The sequence below is a fragment of the Gossypium raimondii genome, chromosome 8 (assembly GCF_025698545.1).
Source record: "Gossypium raimondii isolate GPD5lz chromosome 8, ASM2569854v1, whole genome shotgun sequence".
NCBI classification, from domain to species: Eukaryota; Viridiplantae; Streptophyta; class Magnoliopsida; order Malvales; family Malvaceae; genus Gossypium; species Gossypium raimondii.
This window is the reverse complement of record NC_068572.1, coordinates 47,029,293-47,049,493: the sequence shown is the minus strand read 5'-3', so window position 1 is coordinate 47,049,493 and position 20,201 is coordinate 47,029,293. Positions and strand designations below refer to the sequence as shown.

At 30.7% G+C, this 20,201-nt stretch overlaps 1 protein-coding gene across 4 annotated transcripts; it reads left to right on the top strand.

Annotated features, from left to right (window-relative positions):
• Positions 1 to 10,875: 10,875 nt before the first annotated feature.
• Positions 10,876 to 16,243, top strand: LOC105791741 (putative disease resistance RPP13-like protein 1). 4 transcript variants are annotated; one of them, XM_012619954.2, is made up of 4 exons: positions 10,876 to 15,137; positions 15,226 to 15,289; positions 15,431 to 15,513; positions 15,945 to 16,243. In XM_012619954.2, exon 1 carries the CDS (start codon positions 10,970 to 10,972, stop codon positions 15,053 to 15,055), a length of 4,086 nt encoding a protein of 1,361 aa, XP_012475408.2. In that variant the 5' UTR covers positions 10,876 to 10,969; the 3' UTR covers positions 15,056 to 15,137; positions 15,226 to 15,289; positions 15,431 to 15,513; positions 15,945 to 16,243. The 4 variants fall into 4 exon arrangements, with proteins under 4 accessions (XP_012475408.2, XP_052490969.1, XP_052490970.1 ...); XM_052635009.1 differs by having other exon boundaries at positions 15,386 to 15,513; XM_052635010.1 differs by having other exon boundaries at positions 15,382 to 15,513.
• The last annotated feature ends 3,958 nt before the right edge of the window (positions 16,244 to 20,201 follow it).

The following is a 20,201-nucleotide window of genomic DNA, read 5'->3' as shown; positions in this document are numbered from 1 at the left end:
GGTTTCATTAGGTAAAATAAAAGATAAGAAATGTGGAATTATGAAGTTGATGATGGCGAAAGATGAATATAAAACACATATATGTGATGTGTGTTGATTTGGACTTGGGTATATTTTTAATTGATATCAGAAGTATGATCATAAACCAAAATCTCACGTATTTGTTGTTGTGTTATGTCATCATATTAGGGAAATTTTTTTGCATAACGAAATGTTTATTTGTTAATTGATTAAGGTAAGTTAATTATTTATATTGTATGAGCTTACGAAGTATTCGTAATACTTACCCTTCTTACTACTTTCTCTATAGATTTTGGACATTCAGAACGTGTCGATCGGATCAACAAGAAGCTCACACCCTCTGTCTCCCGATTTGGTAGACTTTCAATTGTTTTAAACCTGGTTACATGTGGCATGTACATAGGGATGTCAAATGGTCATATTGTAAAGTATGTTATGTGTGACTGTTGATCTTTAAACATATATGGTAAATTAGAGATGTGTTGAATTGTCATGTTCATATTTTGGTACCCTGATATGCAAACATGAATGGTTGATCATAATCAGTTTTGTACTTTTGTATGTCTTGTGGTATAAAGTGGATAAGGGCTATAAAATGGTTCATATTGATTCTTATTTATTGTTGTGTTTGGTGCCAAATGTGGCATATTGGTTGAATGTTTAGGGAAATGCTCTAGGTTATGTTTTATCATGGAATGAACAAGTTTTGGACTAGTTTAAGTTGGTTAAAAGGTGCATTTTAGGTCACTCTTAAGAGTAGGTTTGTACCTTGTATCAAATGGCTTGTTTTTGCGTCACACGGGCTGACACATGGTTGTGTGTCACATAGGGGCAAGTGACATGACCATGTACTTGTTTGAATTTAGAAAGTAATTGTACCACACGATTTTCGATGGTCACACGAGCTGGCCATACATCCGTGTGAGTACTGTAGATTTGGTCACCTAGTTTTGCACTGGGTCTTAACTTGTTACACGGCTATGTGAATTTGTTAAGTTTTAACATTTTAGCCCACACGGCTTCAGTGAGTTACACGACCTAGCCACACGGTCGTGCAACTCCTTTTCTACATGGTCACAGCTTATCACACGGCCTAGATGCATGGCTGTGTGATCCTGTTTGCGAAAATTCTCATACTTTTTATTGAGTTTTCAATTAAGTTGTTATTTGTTCCCAGGTTGACTTTAAAGCTTTCGTAAGTTTATTTAAGACTTGGTTTGTTTGTGAATGGTTTAAAAAATCAATGTATAAAATGTTTGCTATTTATTTTAAGTTCAAAGATGATTATGAATGAGATTTGTTCTATTAATTGCGGTGGCATCCTGTAGCTCGGGTTCGATGAACAGGCAGGGTTAGAGATGTTACATTTACAATGAACTCTTTACGAACATGTTCTTATCAAACAACCACCAAGATTTGTGGACTTGGATAATCTAAATCATGTCTATCGATTAACTAAACCAATGTATGGGCTCAAGCAAGCTCCTCAACAATTGTATAAGGAACTCACAAAAGTTCTTCTGCAAATGGTATTTCATCAATCTTAATCAAATGCTTCATTGTTTACCTTTCATAGTTATGGTAACTGTTTGTACTTATGAGTTTATGTCAAAGGTATTGTCAGTTCTTATTCGTATTGATGTCATTCATACTTATGGCAATTTGCCTTTATCACAATCAAAGTATTTTCGTGATATTCTTTGTGAGATGAACATGCATGAAAGCAAAGGTGTTTTGACTTCCACGAGTTACAACCAAGTTTTGATTATCAATGATGGCACTCAACTTGTTGGTGCAACTAAGTCTAGATGAGTTTTTTGAAAAATATGATATTTAACATTCACCAAGCCAAACATTTGTTTCTCGGTCAATAAAAAATTCATGCACAATCATTCAGAGACACACTGGAAAGCAATCAAGTGGTTTCTTTGCTACTTACAACAAACAATTACCTTTAGTCTTTGTATTCTAAACAATGTGATTATAGTCTTTATAGGTACAATGATGTCAATTGGACAGGTGATCCAAACGATTTTGTCTCAACTATGGGATACATTTTTTTCCATGGTCTCACTCTTATCAATTGGTCTTCCACAAAACTGTTATGCCAATAAGGTAAAAAAGAGTAAATTATTGTACTAGAAAATCACACTAGATTTAATTTCTAGTAAAGATTGGAGGGGTCACAAACAGTCCCACTTAAAACTCGACCTCTTAAACAAAATCATTCTTCAATGTAATTTAATAGCACAATATACCACTACAATCATACCTTACAAAATATTGAAAGATAAATAAAAAGTAATAAATAACACCAGAAATTTAACAAGGTTCAACAAATTATGCCTTCGCCTTCAAACACTACCAAATATATTTCACTGCAAAAGATACAAGTGAAATATTACAAATAAGGAGAGGGGAAAAGTTGCCTTATGAAGAATGTGATAAGTTGCTAATCAAATTGTTGATGTTCTTATCAAGACACTACTCAAGCCAGCTTTTCATTCTGACATTATGAATTCTTTAATTCAGAATAAATCAAATCTCCTCAAGTAAGATTCGAACCTACGACCAGTCAGTTAACAGATGACCACTCTACTGTTGAGCTACTAAGGAACAATAGGAGATTAGATCTCATAGAGTTCAATCTTAAAAAATAAATTTATAATCTTTTAAAAAATTTAAATTTTTTTTATGTTATTGAACAGGTTCTTAGTTGGCTTGAAGGATCAAGAATTCAAGCTACAGTAGAGAATCAAAAGAAGATGTAGGCTTTCAATTAGAATTGCTAATGGTTTCCGCTATTCACTCAGGTTGGAAATCCTCTTCAAAAAATAGAATTGGGTAAAATTTTAGGCACATTTTTATATGGATTGAGTTTTGGGTAATATTCTTTTGGCCAGAGCTCGGTCCAGCATGAATATATTATATTATAAAAATAATATTAATTATATATATTAAATAATAATTATATATTTTTTTATTTATATTAAATCATTAACCTAATAACAATTAAATTCATTACTCAAAACCTAAAAAAAACTTATCTAATTAAATAACCCAATCCAAAATATAAAATCTTGAAAATTATAATTAATACAATAAAATGTTTATTATATTTATTTATGTTTTAATATAATAAAAGTTTATTATATTTATGATAGTATTTTTTAAAAAATTAATATATTTAATATATTATATTTTAAAAATTTATTTTAAAATAAAAATTAATGTAAAAAAATCAAATATAGACATACCAAAATAAATTTGAGTTTACAGCTAAACTTTTAAATAAAAAAAAATAAGGTTATTTTTTGAATCCATCGGAACCAAACTTAACAAATTAATTTAAATACATTGCAGATGAGCTCCTCTACTTTCAACTCTGTCGAAAGCCTGCATTTTTTTCATGATTGTCTCCGCTTGCTGTTCTTTTGGGTTATTAATAAAAATGAGGAATTCATTGAACACATTCCAGAGTTTTCAAACCTTCATCTTTCACGTGATGAGTGGCGGTGCCTTCAATTTTCAGCAACTTAAACTCAAAATACAAACTGCAGACTCTTGGGCAGCTATCAATCAGTGATCTTCAAAAAGATTAAAAACAAACAATAAAAAAAAAAATGGATCCACACTTAATTCTGCCAAACGCAGGCCCTCCAACAAATAGACACGTACATCAGATAAGATCAAAAAGAGAAGCTACAAGGAAAGTGCATGCATGCATGTTGATTATAATGATAAAAACATTACATTTTTAAAAAGAAAATTCAAATTTAAATATTAAAAATAGTGTTGGCCGTGAGGCACGAGTGTTGAGACTTGAGAGAATAAACGTGATGTGTCGATTGTTTCATAGCAACAGAGACATGTTCTGTCGACAACAAATAAAAGGCAGATCATGTTTGTTGTTTTTCTGCCTTTGGTTGTATCAATGTTTTGAAAAGAAACGATAGATAGGTAGTTCAAAAAAATAAAATTTCAGATTGAAATAATCTAAAAGAATAGCGTTATTGACGCTGAGAATTGTTGAAGAAAGAAGCGTAGCATGACAACTTCATCTACTTTGCACACCATTTTAGTATAAAAATTGAAAACCGAATCTGGAAAAGTAGTTCGAATATGGTAGGTAGGATAGGGGTGAGCATTCGATCGAATCGAATGAAAAAATTTAGAGTTAATCGAGTTGACGAATCATATTTTATCATCTTAATTTGATTTGAAATTTTCTTGAATCGAGTCGAGTGAGATGGAATTCGAATCGAATATATTTGTTCGAGTTAAATTTTTAAAAATAATTTTGGGTCCTTATAACCACTGTCACCCACCATAATCAAATTTTTTATTAACTTTCATCACCTCATAATTTATTTATTAATCTTTTATATACTGGGTTAATTGTTTCAATTATCTTGATTCTTATCACTATGTATTTTGGAATTAAAAATATATTAAAGCGTAAAAATGTGATTTTTAATAAAAGTTATTTTAAAGATAAAATGTGAAATTGATACCAATAAAAATTTTAACACGAATATTTTATGGCATCATTAATAATTCAATTTTAGTATAAATATTCAATATGATTAAACAATTCAATAATATAAATAATATAAAATGTGAAATTTAATTTAATAATATAAATAGTAGATATAAATAAAATTATTACTATTTATGTTTAGGGATTTTTTGATAATTTTAATTTTTATTTGAGAGTAAAGGGTGAAGTAATAGCTTAGGAGGAAAATAAAAGTTTTTGAGAGTAAAAGTTTGAGGGAAAGTAAATAGGGGGACTAAAATTTTGGAGGGAAAATATTAAAAAAATTTGGGGGGGGATGGGTTTGGGGTAGATGGGGGGTGAGATGGGAAGGGAGTAAAAGTTTTAGGGGGAAAGTGGGAGGGAGTAAAAATTTTGGGGGAAAATAAAAAGTTTTGAGGGTTTTTGGAAGTAAAATTTTGAGGAAAAGTAAATGGGAGAGTAAAATTTTAGTGGGAAATGAATTTTGGGTAGATGTGGGTTGGGATGGGAAGGGAGTAAAAGTTTTGGGGGAAAAGTGGGAAGGAGTAAAAGTTTTGGGGGGAAAGTGGGAAGGAGTAAAAGTTTTGAGGAAAAAATAAAAATATTTGAGAGTTTAGGGTAAAAATTTAAAATATTATAATTTGATATTTGATTTATTCGAATTATTCGAGTTATTCGAATTCGAAAACTTAACTTGATTCGAACTTGAAATTCGAAAAAAAAATTTAAGTTGATTCAAATAACTCGATTAACTCGAATAACTCGATTCTTTTAACTCAAAATTTGAATTTTTTCGATTTTTTCGAGTTGAATCGAGTTTTACTCACCCCCAAGGTAGATTTGGAAAAACAAAAATGAATTATATAATATTTAAATTCTGATTTTTACTATCAACATTTAATAATTTTAGTTTTTTTAATTAAAGTTGTTTAATAATTATTAAAAAAATTATTTTATTGTTAACATTTAATATTTTAAATTTATTTCATAATCATTTTAATTTTTACTTAAAATAAAAGTTTTAACAAAAATGTGTTAAATAAAATAAGTAGATAGGTAGCTACAGTGGCGGGGCAGGGGCACCAATCCCTCTAAAATATAAAAATTTCATTTAAATTTTTTATAATTTATAAAATTTTAAATTGGTAATAATAAAATTACACTTTGACCTTCCTAAAAATAATAAAAATTTGATTTATTTTTTTATAGACTATTTAATGATGAAATTATATTTTTACTATCGTAAAAATATTTAATTCAATTCTGCCCCCAGAAAATTTTTTGGCTCCGCCACTAGGTAGCTATCACGTGATGTAGGAAATATTTCGTCGGTTTTATTTTATTAAAAATTAATTAAAATTTTTTGTTAAAAATCTGATATATTAAAACTATCATATTTATTTTTCGTTTAAAACTATTCAAAAATCATATTAATAAAAATATTTATTTTTTTAGAATTAATATTACTTTTATGAAATAATATAATTGGGTTTTTTACAAAAATATTATAAAAAATAAAAATTAACCAAAATATTATAACTTTTTTTATTTACCAAAATATTACTTTTTTTATTATTTACGAAAATATACAAAAAAACAAGCAAAAACCTGCAAAAAGCTGACACTAGCCTGATCAGGCCAATCACATTGGCGGTACCAAAAGTGGCAAAGAGATTGGTGGCACCAATGGTGCCAAAGTGATTGGCGGCACCAATGGTGCCAAAGGATTAAAATTAGGCTAATTGCCTTCTAAGCCCTCCTTATTTATTATTTTCTTTTTATTCCCCTTCAACTCATTTTTTATTTAATAACTCTATTTTAATTTAATAAACTATTCTCATTTAATAACTCTATTTTAATTTAATAAACTATTAAGTAATACTTAATTTTTTTAAATTAAAATAGAGTTATTAAATGAGAGAATTCTAATTAAGTGACCATTTGTAGTTTTAAGGACCTGACATGCAAATTTACCATTTTGAATTTTGAAAGTGAATTGCCGCTGTGCGCACTAAATTTGAAATGTGGCTAATTGCCTTCTAAGCCCTCCTTATTTATTATTTTCTTTTTATTCCCCTTCAACTCATTTTTTTATTTAATAACTCTATTTTAATTTAATAAACTATTCTCATTTAATAAATATATTTTAATTTAATAAACTATTAAGTAATACTTAATTTTTTTAAATTAAAATAGAGTTATTAAATGAGAGAATTCTAATTAAGTGACCTTTTGCAGTTTTAAGGATCTGACATGCAAATTTACCATTTTGAATTTTGAAAGTGAATTGCTGCTGCTGTGCGCACTAAAATTGAAATGTGGCTAATTTCCTTCTAAGCCCTCCTTATTTATTATTTTCTTTTTATTCTCCTTCAACTCATTTTTTTATTTAATAACTCTATTTTAATTTAATAAACTATTCTCATTTAAATTAAAATAGAGTTATTAAATGAGAATAGTTTATTAAATTAAAATAGAGTTATTACTTAATTAGAATTCTAAGGAGGGCTTAGAAGGCAATTAGCCACATTTCAATTTTAGTGCGCACAACAGCAATTCACTTTCAAAATTCAAAATGGTAAATTTTCATGTCAAGTCCTTGAAACTGCAAATGGTCACTTAATTAGAATTCTCTCTTTTAATAACTCTATTTTAATTTAAAAAAATTAAGTATTACTTAATAGTTTATTAAATTAAAATAGAGTTATTAAATGAGAATAGTTTATTAAATTAAAATAGAGTTATTAAATGAGAATAGTTTATTAAATTAAAATAGAGTTATTAAATAAAAAAATGAGTTGAAGGGAATAAAAAATAATAATAAATAAGAAGAGCTTAGAAGGCAATTAGCCCAATTTTAGTCCTTTGGCACCATTGGTGCTGCCAATCACTTTGGTGCCACCAATCTCACCTTTGGTGCCGCCAATGTGATTGGCCTGATCAGGCTGCTGTCAGCTTTTTGCAGGTTTTTTTTTGTTTTTTTGTATATTTTCGTAAATAATAAAAAAAAGTAATATTTTGGTAAATAAAAAAAAGTTATAATATTTTGGTTAATTTTTATTTTTTATAATATTTTTGTAAAAAACCTAATATAATTATATTATGTAATTATACTTACTAGATAATTTTTTAATATAAATTTAATATTTATAATTTCTCAACATAAAAATTATGAAACGCGCTTTAAATGATTTGATTTGATTACTTAGGAGTTAAATATATAGGCGGGAGGTGAATGAGTAAATTAATGCTCTAATTACGAGAATGAAGGCAGACGCTAAGGACGATTTAATAGGTCAGAATTTACCTCATATTTTACAAAACTTTGATTATTAAATTATTAGTTATTGATTTTTATTTGTTATAACTTGATTATTAAATTATTAGTTTTATATTGAAAATTTTAATATAATTAGTTTGTTTGGTCAGATGGTTGAATATTAATGATTTTATTTTTAAATCTCGGGTTCGATTCTCTTCCTTTTCCACTCACATTTATATATATATATATATATATTTTATTTATTTATTTATTTCATTTTTAATGTTTTTAATATATTAACTCTATGGTTAAATAGTTAAATAATAATGATTTTATTTTGAGACCCAAGTTCAATTCCCTCTTCTAAACATATTTGTAATTTTTATTTCATGTTGTTTCTTTTTATTTTTAATTAATAAATATATTGTTTTCAATTTTTTATTTTTAATTAATAACTCTTTTATTGATAAAATCAAATAATAAATATGTAATTATATAATAAAAATATATTTTTACATATATCATTATGTTAAAAATAGTTGAAATTAATAATATAAACATCAACTATTTTTGTTATATATTTTTCTTTATGTATAATATTTATATGTTAAATATTTATTTTCTTCACATATATTGTGGATATGGTGATTTTCTAATATTATTAAATGAACTAATTATTTCAAATTTAATTATTAATACTTTAAATACACATACAAAAATATATCATACTAAAATTTACTACACTCATGATATGGATTGAAAATATATATTGCACATATAAAAATATATTTATTAAAAATAATCATATTTTTAATATTTATTTAATTTTATGAATAAAAAGTTGTTAATAAAAAGATGAATTAAAAATAATTTTTTGAAAATAATATATTTATTAATTTAAAGAAAAACTTAAAACAATATGAAATAAAATTACAAATGTGTTTAAAAAGGGATTGAACTTGGGTCACAAAGATAAAATTATTATTATTTAACCATTTAACTAAACAAACTAATATGTTACAAATATTAATTAAAAATATAAAAACTTAAAATAAAAAAATATAAATGTGACTCAAACAAAATCAATAACAATTAATCATCTGACCAAACACACTAATTAAATTGAAATAGTCAAAAAAATACAACTTAAAGAGAAAGTAAATCCAACTGCGTGCTCTTTTCCACACTCTCTAAAGAACGACATATTTTCTTATATTTAAATATTTAGCCAATAAATTTTTATTTTTGAGATATATGGCGTATTTAGTGAAATAATACATTATGTGTGGTGTTCCATACGCGTGTTGATACTGTGGGTAGAAGAGAAGAGAGTCATGGCGAGAGCATAGAGATGATGAGTGCATGTCACATGCCTGTCACTGCCACCAATAATCCATTATCACTTTGCTCCATTCTTCTGTACTGTATTTGTAACAATACTGCTGTATGGTTACAAATGGTTGTCTATGCCTTCCTTACAATTCTCACCTTCAACGTGTTGTTCACAACAGGCAACCCGAAGATGACAATGTTGATTCTGAAAGATAAGGATATATCTAATTTATTACCATACATGGTGATGTTAGAATTTTGTTGTAAACTTATAATATTTTCAAATTTTAATTAAAGATTTTGTTTAAAAACTTAAATTCAAATATTAATAATTAAGGAGGACCAAAATTATAATTAATCCATTTAATTAATCAACGTTATTTACAACGGAAACGTGAGTTAACTAACATATTAATTATTTTATGTATAAATTATATCATTAGTCACTAAACTATGAGTAAATTTTTATTTTGGTCATTTAACAAAAAATGTATAGTTTGACCACTAAACTATTCGAAAGTTTTTATTTAAGGCGTTAAACTATACAAAAAAAAATATTTAAGCCATTAGGATGTTAAGTTTTTCTTTAAAGTTCCGTTAGCGAGTTTCAAGCGACAATTTGATAATCGGTATAGTGCATTAATACTTATCAAAGAGGAGAAGAACATACTTTAGATCCAAGTTGATCTGACGGTCAATTTCGAAGATTAGAAAAAAAAACTATTTAAATTTTGGTTCGCAGATTCACAACGTCCAAAATTGTTTCATGAAAAAAATGAATTGTAGAGGAAAAAGATAAAGAGAGCTTCTGATTGATGTAGAGAGTGCGAACAAAGAAAACTATATAGTATTAATTTTAATAGTCTAGTGACTTAAATTGAAATTTTTGAATAATTCAGTGACTAAATTATAAATTTTAATTCAATGACCAAAATATAAACTTACACATAATTTCATGACTAATGATACAATTTACCCTTATATTTATTTAATAAAAATTATATTAGAGTAGAGTAGAGTAGAGTAGAGTAGATCAAAACTAAACAAGAGCATGCCTACAATGCTATTAATAAACTAATAAATTTAATAATTTTAATTTCGTCGTGATTTTCTTTTCTGTGGTCACACCATCCCATCGTTACATATTTATATTATTTTTAAACTTTTAATTTAGTTAGTAACATGACACTATCTCGATTAAAAATTATATGGATGCTTTTTCGTAAGTAAAATAAGTAATACTATTCAAAAGAAATTTAATTTTTTCACTTTAAAGAAATCAATAATATATATTGTGAGATTTGAAGCCACTCTAATTGTATTAGTAAAATTTTAATTTATCACTTAAATGAAGCTTTAAGACTAAGTGCAGATTCTAAGCCTCATTAATCTTTTTTGGGAAATCTCGACAAGCTTTGGCTAAATGAATTTAATTGCTCATGCTTTTCGGAAAAACAAATAAATTTAATAAAATAGAATTTTATTAAAAAATAAAAGAAACAAAAGGGTAAGAGCTTTAGGAAGAAGGAATTTTTACATAAAGATGATCCTCAAATTGTGTCACTCTATCCTCTATTTATAGTACATGAAAACTTAATTTGTTCCTATTTAAACTCTAAAGAATAAATAAAGATAAAAGCTGAAATTAAATCTAAATAATAATCCTAACAATAATCCTAATAAAATTCAAATTTAAATAGAGTTTTATGTTTCGGCACCACTGATTTCCTATTTCGCATGCTGGTTCATTTTGTATTCAAATTCACGCTTTTTACCCTTAAATTCTTTTTTATCTTCAATTTAGTAATTTCATAACTTTTTACTGCCACTCCTTGATGGAAGTTTTTGCGGTGTCTCTTGGTGACGCCGTCGTCTCTGCTTTGGTTAGTTCGGTGGTAGATGTTATCTCCTCCTCTCTTTTTATGAAATATGCTGACAAAGATAAAATTTCATCAGAGCTCAAGAAATGGCAGAAGCTGCTGCTCAACATCAATGCTTCGCTTGAAGATGCTGAAGAAAAGCAAACCAGGAGCGGCTCAGTGAAGCTGTGGCTCAGCGATTTAAGAGATATTGCTTACGATGCTGAGGATATCATCGACGAGCTGACCTTTGAATCTTTTCGCCACCAAATAATGGAAGACACGGACTCCTTTCTATCCACCTACAACGTGAGGAGACGTATTTCTTTTTATATGAAAGTAAGGAGATATATTTCGACTTGCTGTTTGAGTTTTAATCCTTCAACTGTTAAGTTTAGTACCAAATTGGAATCTAGATTAAAGAGTCTTACTACTAGACTGGAAGAGGCTGTTGCAGTGAAGAATGGTTTGGCTTTAGTTGAGAATGATAGAGGGAGGTATGAAAGGATGAAAGAGAGATTAAGATCTAGTTCCCTTGTTGACGAGTCTCATGTCTACGGTAGAGAAAGAGATAGAGAGGCAATTCTTGATTTGCTGATGAACGATAGTGATGATGGTGTTGGTGATATTGGTGTGGTTTCCGTTGTGGGTATGGCAGGGGTGGGCAAAACCACTCTGGCTCAGTTAGTGTACAATGATGCCAAAGTTGAAAGCTTTTTTGATTTGAGAGTCTGGGTTTGTGTGTCTGAGGAATTTGATGTTGTTAAGGTGACAGCCACAGTTCTTCAGGCTGTTAGTATGGAGGGTTGCAATTTAAAGGATCTAAACTTACTCCAAGTTAGCCTAAAGGAGAAGCTGTTTGGGAAGAAAATTTTAGTTGTTTTAGATGATGTTTGGAATGAGAACTACGAGCAATGGGAAGTTCTTCGTATGCCCTTCATTGCGGCAGAAGCTGGAAGTAGAATACTTGTGACAACTCGAAATGAACGTGTTGCATCCATCATGACTACTTGCGGGACTTATCGTTTGAAAGAATTGACAAATGATGATTGTCTCTCATTGTTTACCTGGCATGCCTTTGGGACTTTGGATTTTGAAGGACACCCGAGCTTAAGCGGAATTGGTGAGGAAATAGCAAGGAAGTGCAAAGGGTTGCCGTTGGCTGCCAAGACCCTCGGAGGACTCTTGCGTACTAAAGGGAACCATCAAGAAGAATGGGAAGATGTTTTAAAGAGCAAGATATGGGACTTGCCAGAAGAAAGAAGCAGCATCCTTCCAGCTCTAAGATTGAGCTACCATTACCTTCCTTTCCATTTGAAGCGCTGTTTTTCTTATTGTGCTTTATTCCCAAAGGATTATGAATTTGAGAAGGATGAGTTGGTGTTGTTGTGGATGGCAGAGGGTTTTTTGCAACAGACAACAAGAGAGAAGCAAATGAAGGATATAGGAACCGAGTATTTTCGTGATTTGCAGTCAAGATCTTTTTTCCAACAGTCAACTAGTGACAGAGCTCGTTATGTGATGCATGATCTCATAAATGACCTAGCTCAGTATGTTTCCAGAGAAACCTGCTTTAATTCTGATGGAGACAAATTATATGCAAGAGTTGAAAAGCTTCGCCATTTTTCATTCCTTCGTCACCAGTATGACATTTCAAAAAGATTTGAAAATTTGCATCAAATGGAAAGTTTAAGAACTTTCATGGCATTACCAATACATACATCACCTTGGGCAGCAAGTTCTTATTTAAGTAACAATGTTTTACAGGAGTTGTTGCCAAGGTTAGTGCGTTTAAGAGTTCTGAGTCTGAGCGGTTATTGCATTGAAGAGCTACCGCATCAAATTGGTGGTTTGATTCATCTACGATACTTTAATTTATCTTACACCAGAATTAAATCATTGCCTGATTCTGTGGGTTCTCTTTTCAGCATGCAGACATTGATACTGTATGGGTGCAAGAACCTTGTTAAACTTCCTCAGGCTATTGAGAACCTGATTAATCTTCATGTTCTTGATCTTACTGATACTGAGAATTTGACAGAGATGCCTATGCATTTAGGTAATCTGAAAAATCTACAGATTTTGTCCAAATTCTTTGTGCAGAAGGACAGGAGGCCTAACTTCATAGATTTGAAGAGCTTGCTACATTTGCGAAAGGAGATTTCTATTCGTGGGCTGGAAAATGTGGTTGGTACTCAGGATGCTGGGGAGTACATTCTGAAGGATAAGCAGGGGATTGACAGCTTAGATATGCAATGGAGTCCAGACTTCCTTGATGTTGATGCACTGCCTGTTTTCAGCATGCTACAACCTCATGAAAATCTTAAAAAAATTAGAGTTGCGTTTTATGGTGGTACACAATTTCCATCCTGGTTTGGTGGTTCTTCACTGGCTAATATTGTGGATATAAACCTCTCTAATTGTAGAAATATTACGTCCCTTCCAGCACTCGGCGGACTACCATCACTGAAGAAGTTGTCAATAGAAGGCATGGATGGAGTCAAAGAATTGCGTTTTAAGCCTTTCCCAGTTTTGGAAGTTCTACAGTTTCAAAATATGTTGAAATGGGAATATTGGTATCATTCTTACGAAGATGGAGAATTCCCAAGTCTGCATGAGCTAGTGATTCATAATTGTCCAAACTTGAATCAGAAATTACCCAGATACCTGCCTTCTCTAGTGAAGCTTATAGTCAAAGGCTGCCCAAACCTGGTTGATTCAGTTTTGAACCTCCCATCTCTTCATGAACTAAATATTGAAGATAGCAAAAAAATGGTTCCAGTGAGCCTGGTTGGCGTTACTTCTCTAGTTACAGTGAAAATCAGGGGTCTGCCATACCTTAAATGCTTTCCAGATGGGTTTCAACAGTTTCCAGGAGCACCGAAGCATCTTCTCATTTCCTTTCTCAAGTCTCTTGAGCGATTACATATCGAATCATGCCCAAAGCTCGTATCCTTTTCGGAGACAGGTTTCTCATCCACACTTAGGCATCTGCAGCTCAGAGATTGTCCTGTGCTTACAAACCTGCCCATTTGGATAATGAGTCAATTTACCAGCTGTCTTCTTGAAGATTTGGAAATTGAAGAATGTCCTTCTCTCACACGCTTTCCAAGTGGGCGTTTACCTCCTACCTTAAAAAGGTTAAAACTCCAAGATTGCGCAAGTCTATGTTCTCTACCTGAGGGATTGATGCAGGCTGATAACAACAAATATGCTTCTTATCTTGAGCATTTGGAGATCATTGGTTGTCCATCACTCAAAACCTTCCCAGAAGGTAAATTACCAACTAGCCTTAAAGTGCTTAGGATTTGGGATTGCTGGCAGCTGAAGCCCCTTTTAGATAGGATGTTGCCAGATAATGCGTCGCTTGAATACGTGGATATTTTGAAGTATTCAAATCTAAAAAGCTTGCCAGAGTCTCTACAGAATCTCATGTGTCTGGTAGAATTAAATATAAACAGTTGCAAAGATCTGGAATGCTTCCCAGAGATAGGTTTGCCACTTCCCAACCTGCGAACATTAAATATCTGCAGTTGTGACAAACTCAAGTCTTTACCTGATCAGATGCTATATCTCACTTCCCTTCAATATTTAACAATTTGTGATTGTCCACGTCTTTCTTTTCCTAGAGAGGGTTTGCCTCCTAATCTATTATCACTTGAGATTTGGTATTGTAAAGAACTCAAGGATCCAGTCTCAAAATGGAACCTACACACATTAACCTCTCTTCGAGAGTTCAGCATTGCTGGTGGACCAGATATGGTTTCCTTTCCACATGAGTGCCTGCTTCCCCCTACTCTAGTTTCAATATATATGGCAAGTCTCAATAATCTCAAATCCCTAACTGTGAGCCTTCAAAATCTACTCTCTCTTGAAGAGCTAGAGGTTGTCGAGTGTCCTAAGCTTCGAAAGTTGCCAAGGGAAGGGTTGCCTGCAACACTTGGAAGACTTTGTATTAGGAACTGTTCACTTCTGGAAAACCGATGTTCAAGAGATAAAGGAGAATATTGGCCGTTGATAGCCCACATCCCTTGTATTGATATAGTTGCTACAGATATTTAGTGTGGGCTTTGGCAGATCAGTTTGAGTTTTCTACGGGAGAAGTGAGAACTGCATAGGGATGCCATCCCCTCCTTTTCCTTGGGTAAATTTCTTCAGATGCCATCAATTTTCATTGGCCTAGTATCAGACTATCGTTTTAACAATGATGTAATTTCTCACTTACTTTGTAGAGAGAAATGGATAAGAATCTTGTTACACCAACAAAGGTTCCAATCATTGGTGCAGTTAGCTGAGGTAAATATATTGCTGAGTCATATTCCTGACTAATCTGCCAATGACAAGTGGTTGTGATCTTGCTCATTATTTAAGCCGTTGATGCATTTGAGTCAGGAGAATGTTAGGCTGCTGATGCATTTGCATTGTTTGGACCCACAGCTGAGAAAAGTCAACTAGGCTCTCTGTTCCTTGACTGTATATGGGTTTGATTGATGGCAGTACGCTTGTTGATGAGCGCAAAGGTATGTCTTCGCTTATCTCTTTCCTCTTTATAACTTTTCGAGTTTGTCGGTCTTGTTAAACTTGATTGGACACTGGTATTATTAAATTTCTGGGGCCGTATGTCCTTCGTAGCAGCCTTTTCTTGCTGCTGTTGCTGAATTATTGAACTACCAGTTGTTTTGTGGACCTTCCAAGAACATGGGGATGAGCAAGTCTTAGCCACTAGTTTGAAATATCTTAGAAGATACGTTTTCTTTGAGAACATTTGTCTAAAAGAGTTGTGTATTTTGCATGTCTCAATCTCGTAAGAAATTAGCCTTTTATATTTCCCTTTTTAATGATAGAAGAATGAATCAGATAAAGGAGCCTTTTACTTTTTCATGGTGGCCATATACATTTAGTTAATTTGTCATTTATTGAAAACAAGCTGGTTTATCTTGGAAATTTTCAGATTTTGGAGGTAACCAGGAGAAACCTTGTTTCACATCTCTAAAGAAACTGCAGTTGAATCATGTCTAACTTGGGGCCTTTGCTGATAGTTGTGTACTCCATTGTATAATTTAGAACTACTATCTGTGTGTGTATAACTAATGCACCATTTGATGGTGCTCTTGCTTTCTTCTCGGGGAAAGCCACTGCAAACTAGAACAGTGGATATGAGAAAAGAAGAGAAGCTAATGTATAGTGAAAGAAACGCTTCCATTTCCGTGTTCAAGCTGTGATGGATTATTTTAGCAACTATTTTTGAAACTATGGTTTCCAGTTTGCATGGGAAGGAAAATTTTAATAATATTGATAAATAGTTTATAGTATGCTAGTAAAAGATATCATGGCTAAATATGACATAAAACTAAATAATAGTACAAATTTATATAACTAAAATTATATATATATATATATATATTATAAATATCATCATTTTATTGCATTTGATTGAATTTATATTGAAGATTATAATTTCAAACCTTTACTTACAATTAAATTAATAATAATTAGTACCGTTCGTGTTGGAATAATTATTAATTATTTTGAGTCAAATTATAAAGTGTATATATTTGAATATTAGTATATACTTTAAACCTTTATACTCCTTGTATATTTGAAATTTAGAATTTGTACTTTTATTTTAGAAATTTAGTCCCTTTATTTTTAAATTTAACAAATAATTTTAATAGTATTGATAACTTTTGAAAATTACATCAACATTTTAATCAAAATTACGTATTTAAGCTAATCAATGAGCAAATTATGTCAAAAGTTAAAGAACAAAAATTGAATCTTAAATTTAAATATAAAATTTAATCATTATTATATAATATAAATTTTAAAGATTAAAATTGAAAATTTATCATTTTTTATAAAAAAGAAAGAAGAAGGCTATTCCACATGTCAGCTTTACCTTCCTCTTATACAGAATTATATGGATATGTTTTCAAAATTTTTACATCAAATTATTACTATAAAACATTATTCATATTTTAAATAATTCATGTAAATAAATAAAATTAAAATAGACAAATATTATATAATAATATTTTATTGATGTTATAATGAGAACAAAGAGAGTTTATAACTCTTAAGGGGACAAAGTAGCTCCCTTTGCATACTCTAACACAGCATGTGTTTGATGTTCTCCGGTGGTTACTGAAATTTGTGGAGTAGTAAAAGTAGGTTTGTCCATGAATCGGGTTGGGTCGGGGTCAACTTGAAAAGTGGGAGAATTTTAGCAAATTATAGGCTCGAAAATAGGTTTAGGCAAAACAATAAGGCCCGTTTAAAAAAATGGTCTGAGCCTTGAGTAAGTTTTTTTTTGTCCGAGCCCAGCTCGGCCCGGCCTAAATATACAAAAGAAAATTGATGTTTTTTTATTATTTTGTTGCTATTTTCTTCTTCTTTTTTTACTATTTTGCTACAATTTCACAATTATGTTACTACTATTTTATTGTTATTATTTAGATATTGTATAACTCTTATTTTATTATTAATTTTGTTACTATTTTACAGACATTTGCTTGTTAAGTTGCACATATTGTACTGTTATTTAAGTATGCATATTTTTAAAATTTATTTTAAATTTTTCGAGAAACATTTTTTAATATTTTTAGTATTTTTGATGTATTATATGTATATTTATTTAAAAATAATATAAAAAACTGATATGGGCCGAGCCCGAGTTTTAACATTTTTATCTGGACTAAACTTAAACAAAATTTTAAGCTCATTTTTCATACTCAATTAAATCCAAACCTAACAAACGGACTTAAAAATTTAGTAAAACCAACCCGATCCGACCAACAAACATCTCCATCCTAAAGGTCTTACAATGATATAGCTGTCATAAAATTAGAGCTTGTGGATAAATATAAGACTAGCACCTCCCACCGTCTTCTCTTTAAATCAACTATGCCCCTTTCAAGGTTGAAAGGGGGTCGATCAACACGTTCAGTGTTCAGTACACACCATTGCGGCATTGTCCGTTTCCACCCGCACCTTCCCAAAACCCATATCCCAAGCTATGTTCAACCCATCAACTAAATAACCGAAGACTGGAATAGCTTTTTCTTGCTCAAACTTAGCATTCTTATTCAGGAATTTATTCACCTAGCCATCGAGACGGCCTGAATTTTAAAATCAGAAATTTTGGGGTCTTATATCATTGAAGATAGAAGATCTACTTCAAGCTACATATTTTTTTTTATCCTCTAAGGTGGAATTTATTAAATTTTATTTATGGAAAGTGTTAATTTTCAAGTTTGAAATATCAATTGACTTGTAAAGAATTTTTAGATAGAATTTAAGAATTCTTAGGTTAAAATATTTTTATAGCTTTCGGTGAATAGAATTTAATAAATTTGACACCTCTAATAAATAAAATTTAATAAATTTCACATTATCCGTGTATATATATCCGTGTGTATATATATATGACAACGACTTCTAAGAAGCAGCCTATTGTTGTTTTATCTTCAACAGAAGCTGAATATAGAACTGTGGCTGGTACTGTTTCTGAATTGATATGGATTGAATCATTGTTAGTTGAGCTTGGAATTGGCCTTGAAGGGTTTCAGTACTTTGTTGTGAAAACACAAGGGCTGTTGCCATGTCTAGTAATCCTGTTTTGCATGGTCGATCCGAACATGTGGAGCTTAACTAACATTTTGTAAGAGATCATGTAGCTGATGGGAAACTTGAGATCAACCATGTACCAGCAAAGGAGCAAATTGCAGTCTGTTTAAGTTTGTTAGTAACTAAACAGCAGTCGTAACTAAGTTAACCTCAGCCTTCTGTGCATTATGCTCATTGAAAGTAAGTTGAATCATTATTCTAATTCCTGATTTCTCTTAAATCCAAGTCCTTATTCCTTGGAGCAAAACGGAATAATTGAAAGAAATCACAACAGATAGTAGAAGATGGATTAATTTTGTTAGCTCAAGCCTCATTACCTCTGTCATATTGGTCAGATGCATTCAATACCGCAGTCTAATTGATTAACAGGCTTCCCACCAAAGCTTTGGATGGCCTGACTCCTCATCAGAAGCTTTATTCTTGCAAACCAGACTATTCACGACTCAGGGTATCTGGATGCTTACGCTTTCCTCACTTGCGTCCATTCAACAATCACAAATTACAGTGCTGGTCAGCACCTTGTACTTTTCTTAGTTACAGCTCTTTACATAGAGGATAGAAGTGTCCTGATGCAAATGGGAGAACATTTATATCTTGACATGTAGTGTTTGATGAGATTCCAATCAATTAAGCTATGGCAGCTATTATTGAATCTCTTGAACCAAAAGAGAATGACTCTAGCAATGGTGGCGAAGGGGTCGATGGCAGCGTAGAAGTGTCCTTGTCGACGGGCTTTTCAGCCTAGTGACAGATGAATTCGGCCTGCAAATTGTTGTTCAGGCTCCTAAGGAAATTGGAAAATCTATTGCATCTATTCTCGATAGTTTAGGTTCTGGTTTAAGCAGTTTAATGAGTTGTGTAATTTTTATGTTATGTTTTGATTAAAACCTTTTCTCTACCAAAAAAAAAAAAACTCAGCTAAACCATACCATTTTTCCCATTTTACCACTTAATTTTTTTCTATCCAAATGATTTTTTTTTCTAAGTTGACATCTCTTACGGTTAAATTATTAGTCAAACCGTTAAATAAATCTAAAAAAACTTAACTCATAAATTAGTATCTACTCTATGGATTTTCTCATTTTAATACTTAAACTTTTTTTTGTTATAAGTGTATCTAAACTTTTGTTTTTCCTAAGTTGGTACATCTATTAGTTCAATAGTTAGAACTGTTGAGTCCATTAAAAAAAGATATTCAATTAAAATTGATATGTGTCAAAGAAAAGTTATAAATCAATAATGTTAGTGATTATTATGAGGAATAGTAACTATTTATGGTTGAGTGATCAAAATAAAAAATTATTAATCATTAGGTGTCTAACATTGTATTTGAGGAATAGTACCTTAACCGCCTAATGTTGGTTGACAATTTGGTAGAAGAGTGACTTAAATTATCAAAATCGGATAGTTGAGTGATTAAATTATAAGTTTTTGTGATTGAGTGACTAAAATATAAATTTATTAATAGTTGAATGACTATAAATAAAATTTACGCTTATATTAACTACTCAGGTGGGCTAAAATAGCTATTGAATTGATATAGGAGAGGAATCCGAATTTTTCCTTCTTCTACACTTATTAA

Excerpts from the sequence above, each read along its gene's own strand:
- LOC105791741 (XM_012619954.2), top strand. The coding sequence starts at position 10,970 with ATGGAAGTTTTTGCGGTGTCTCTTGGTGACGCCGTCGTCTCTGCTTTG.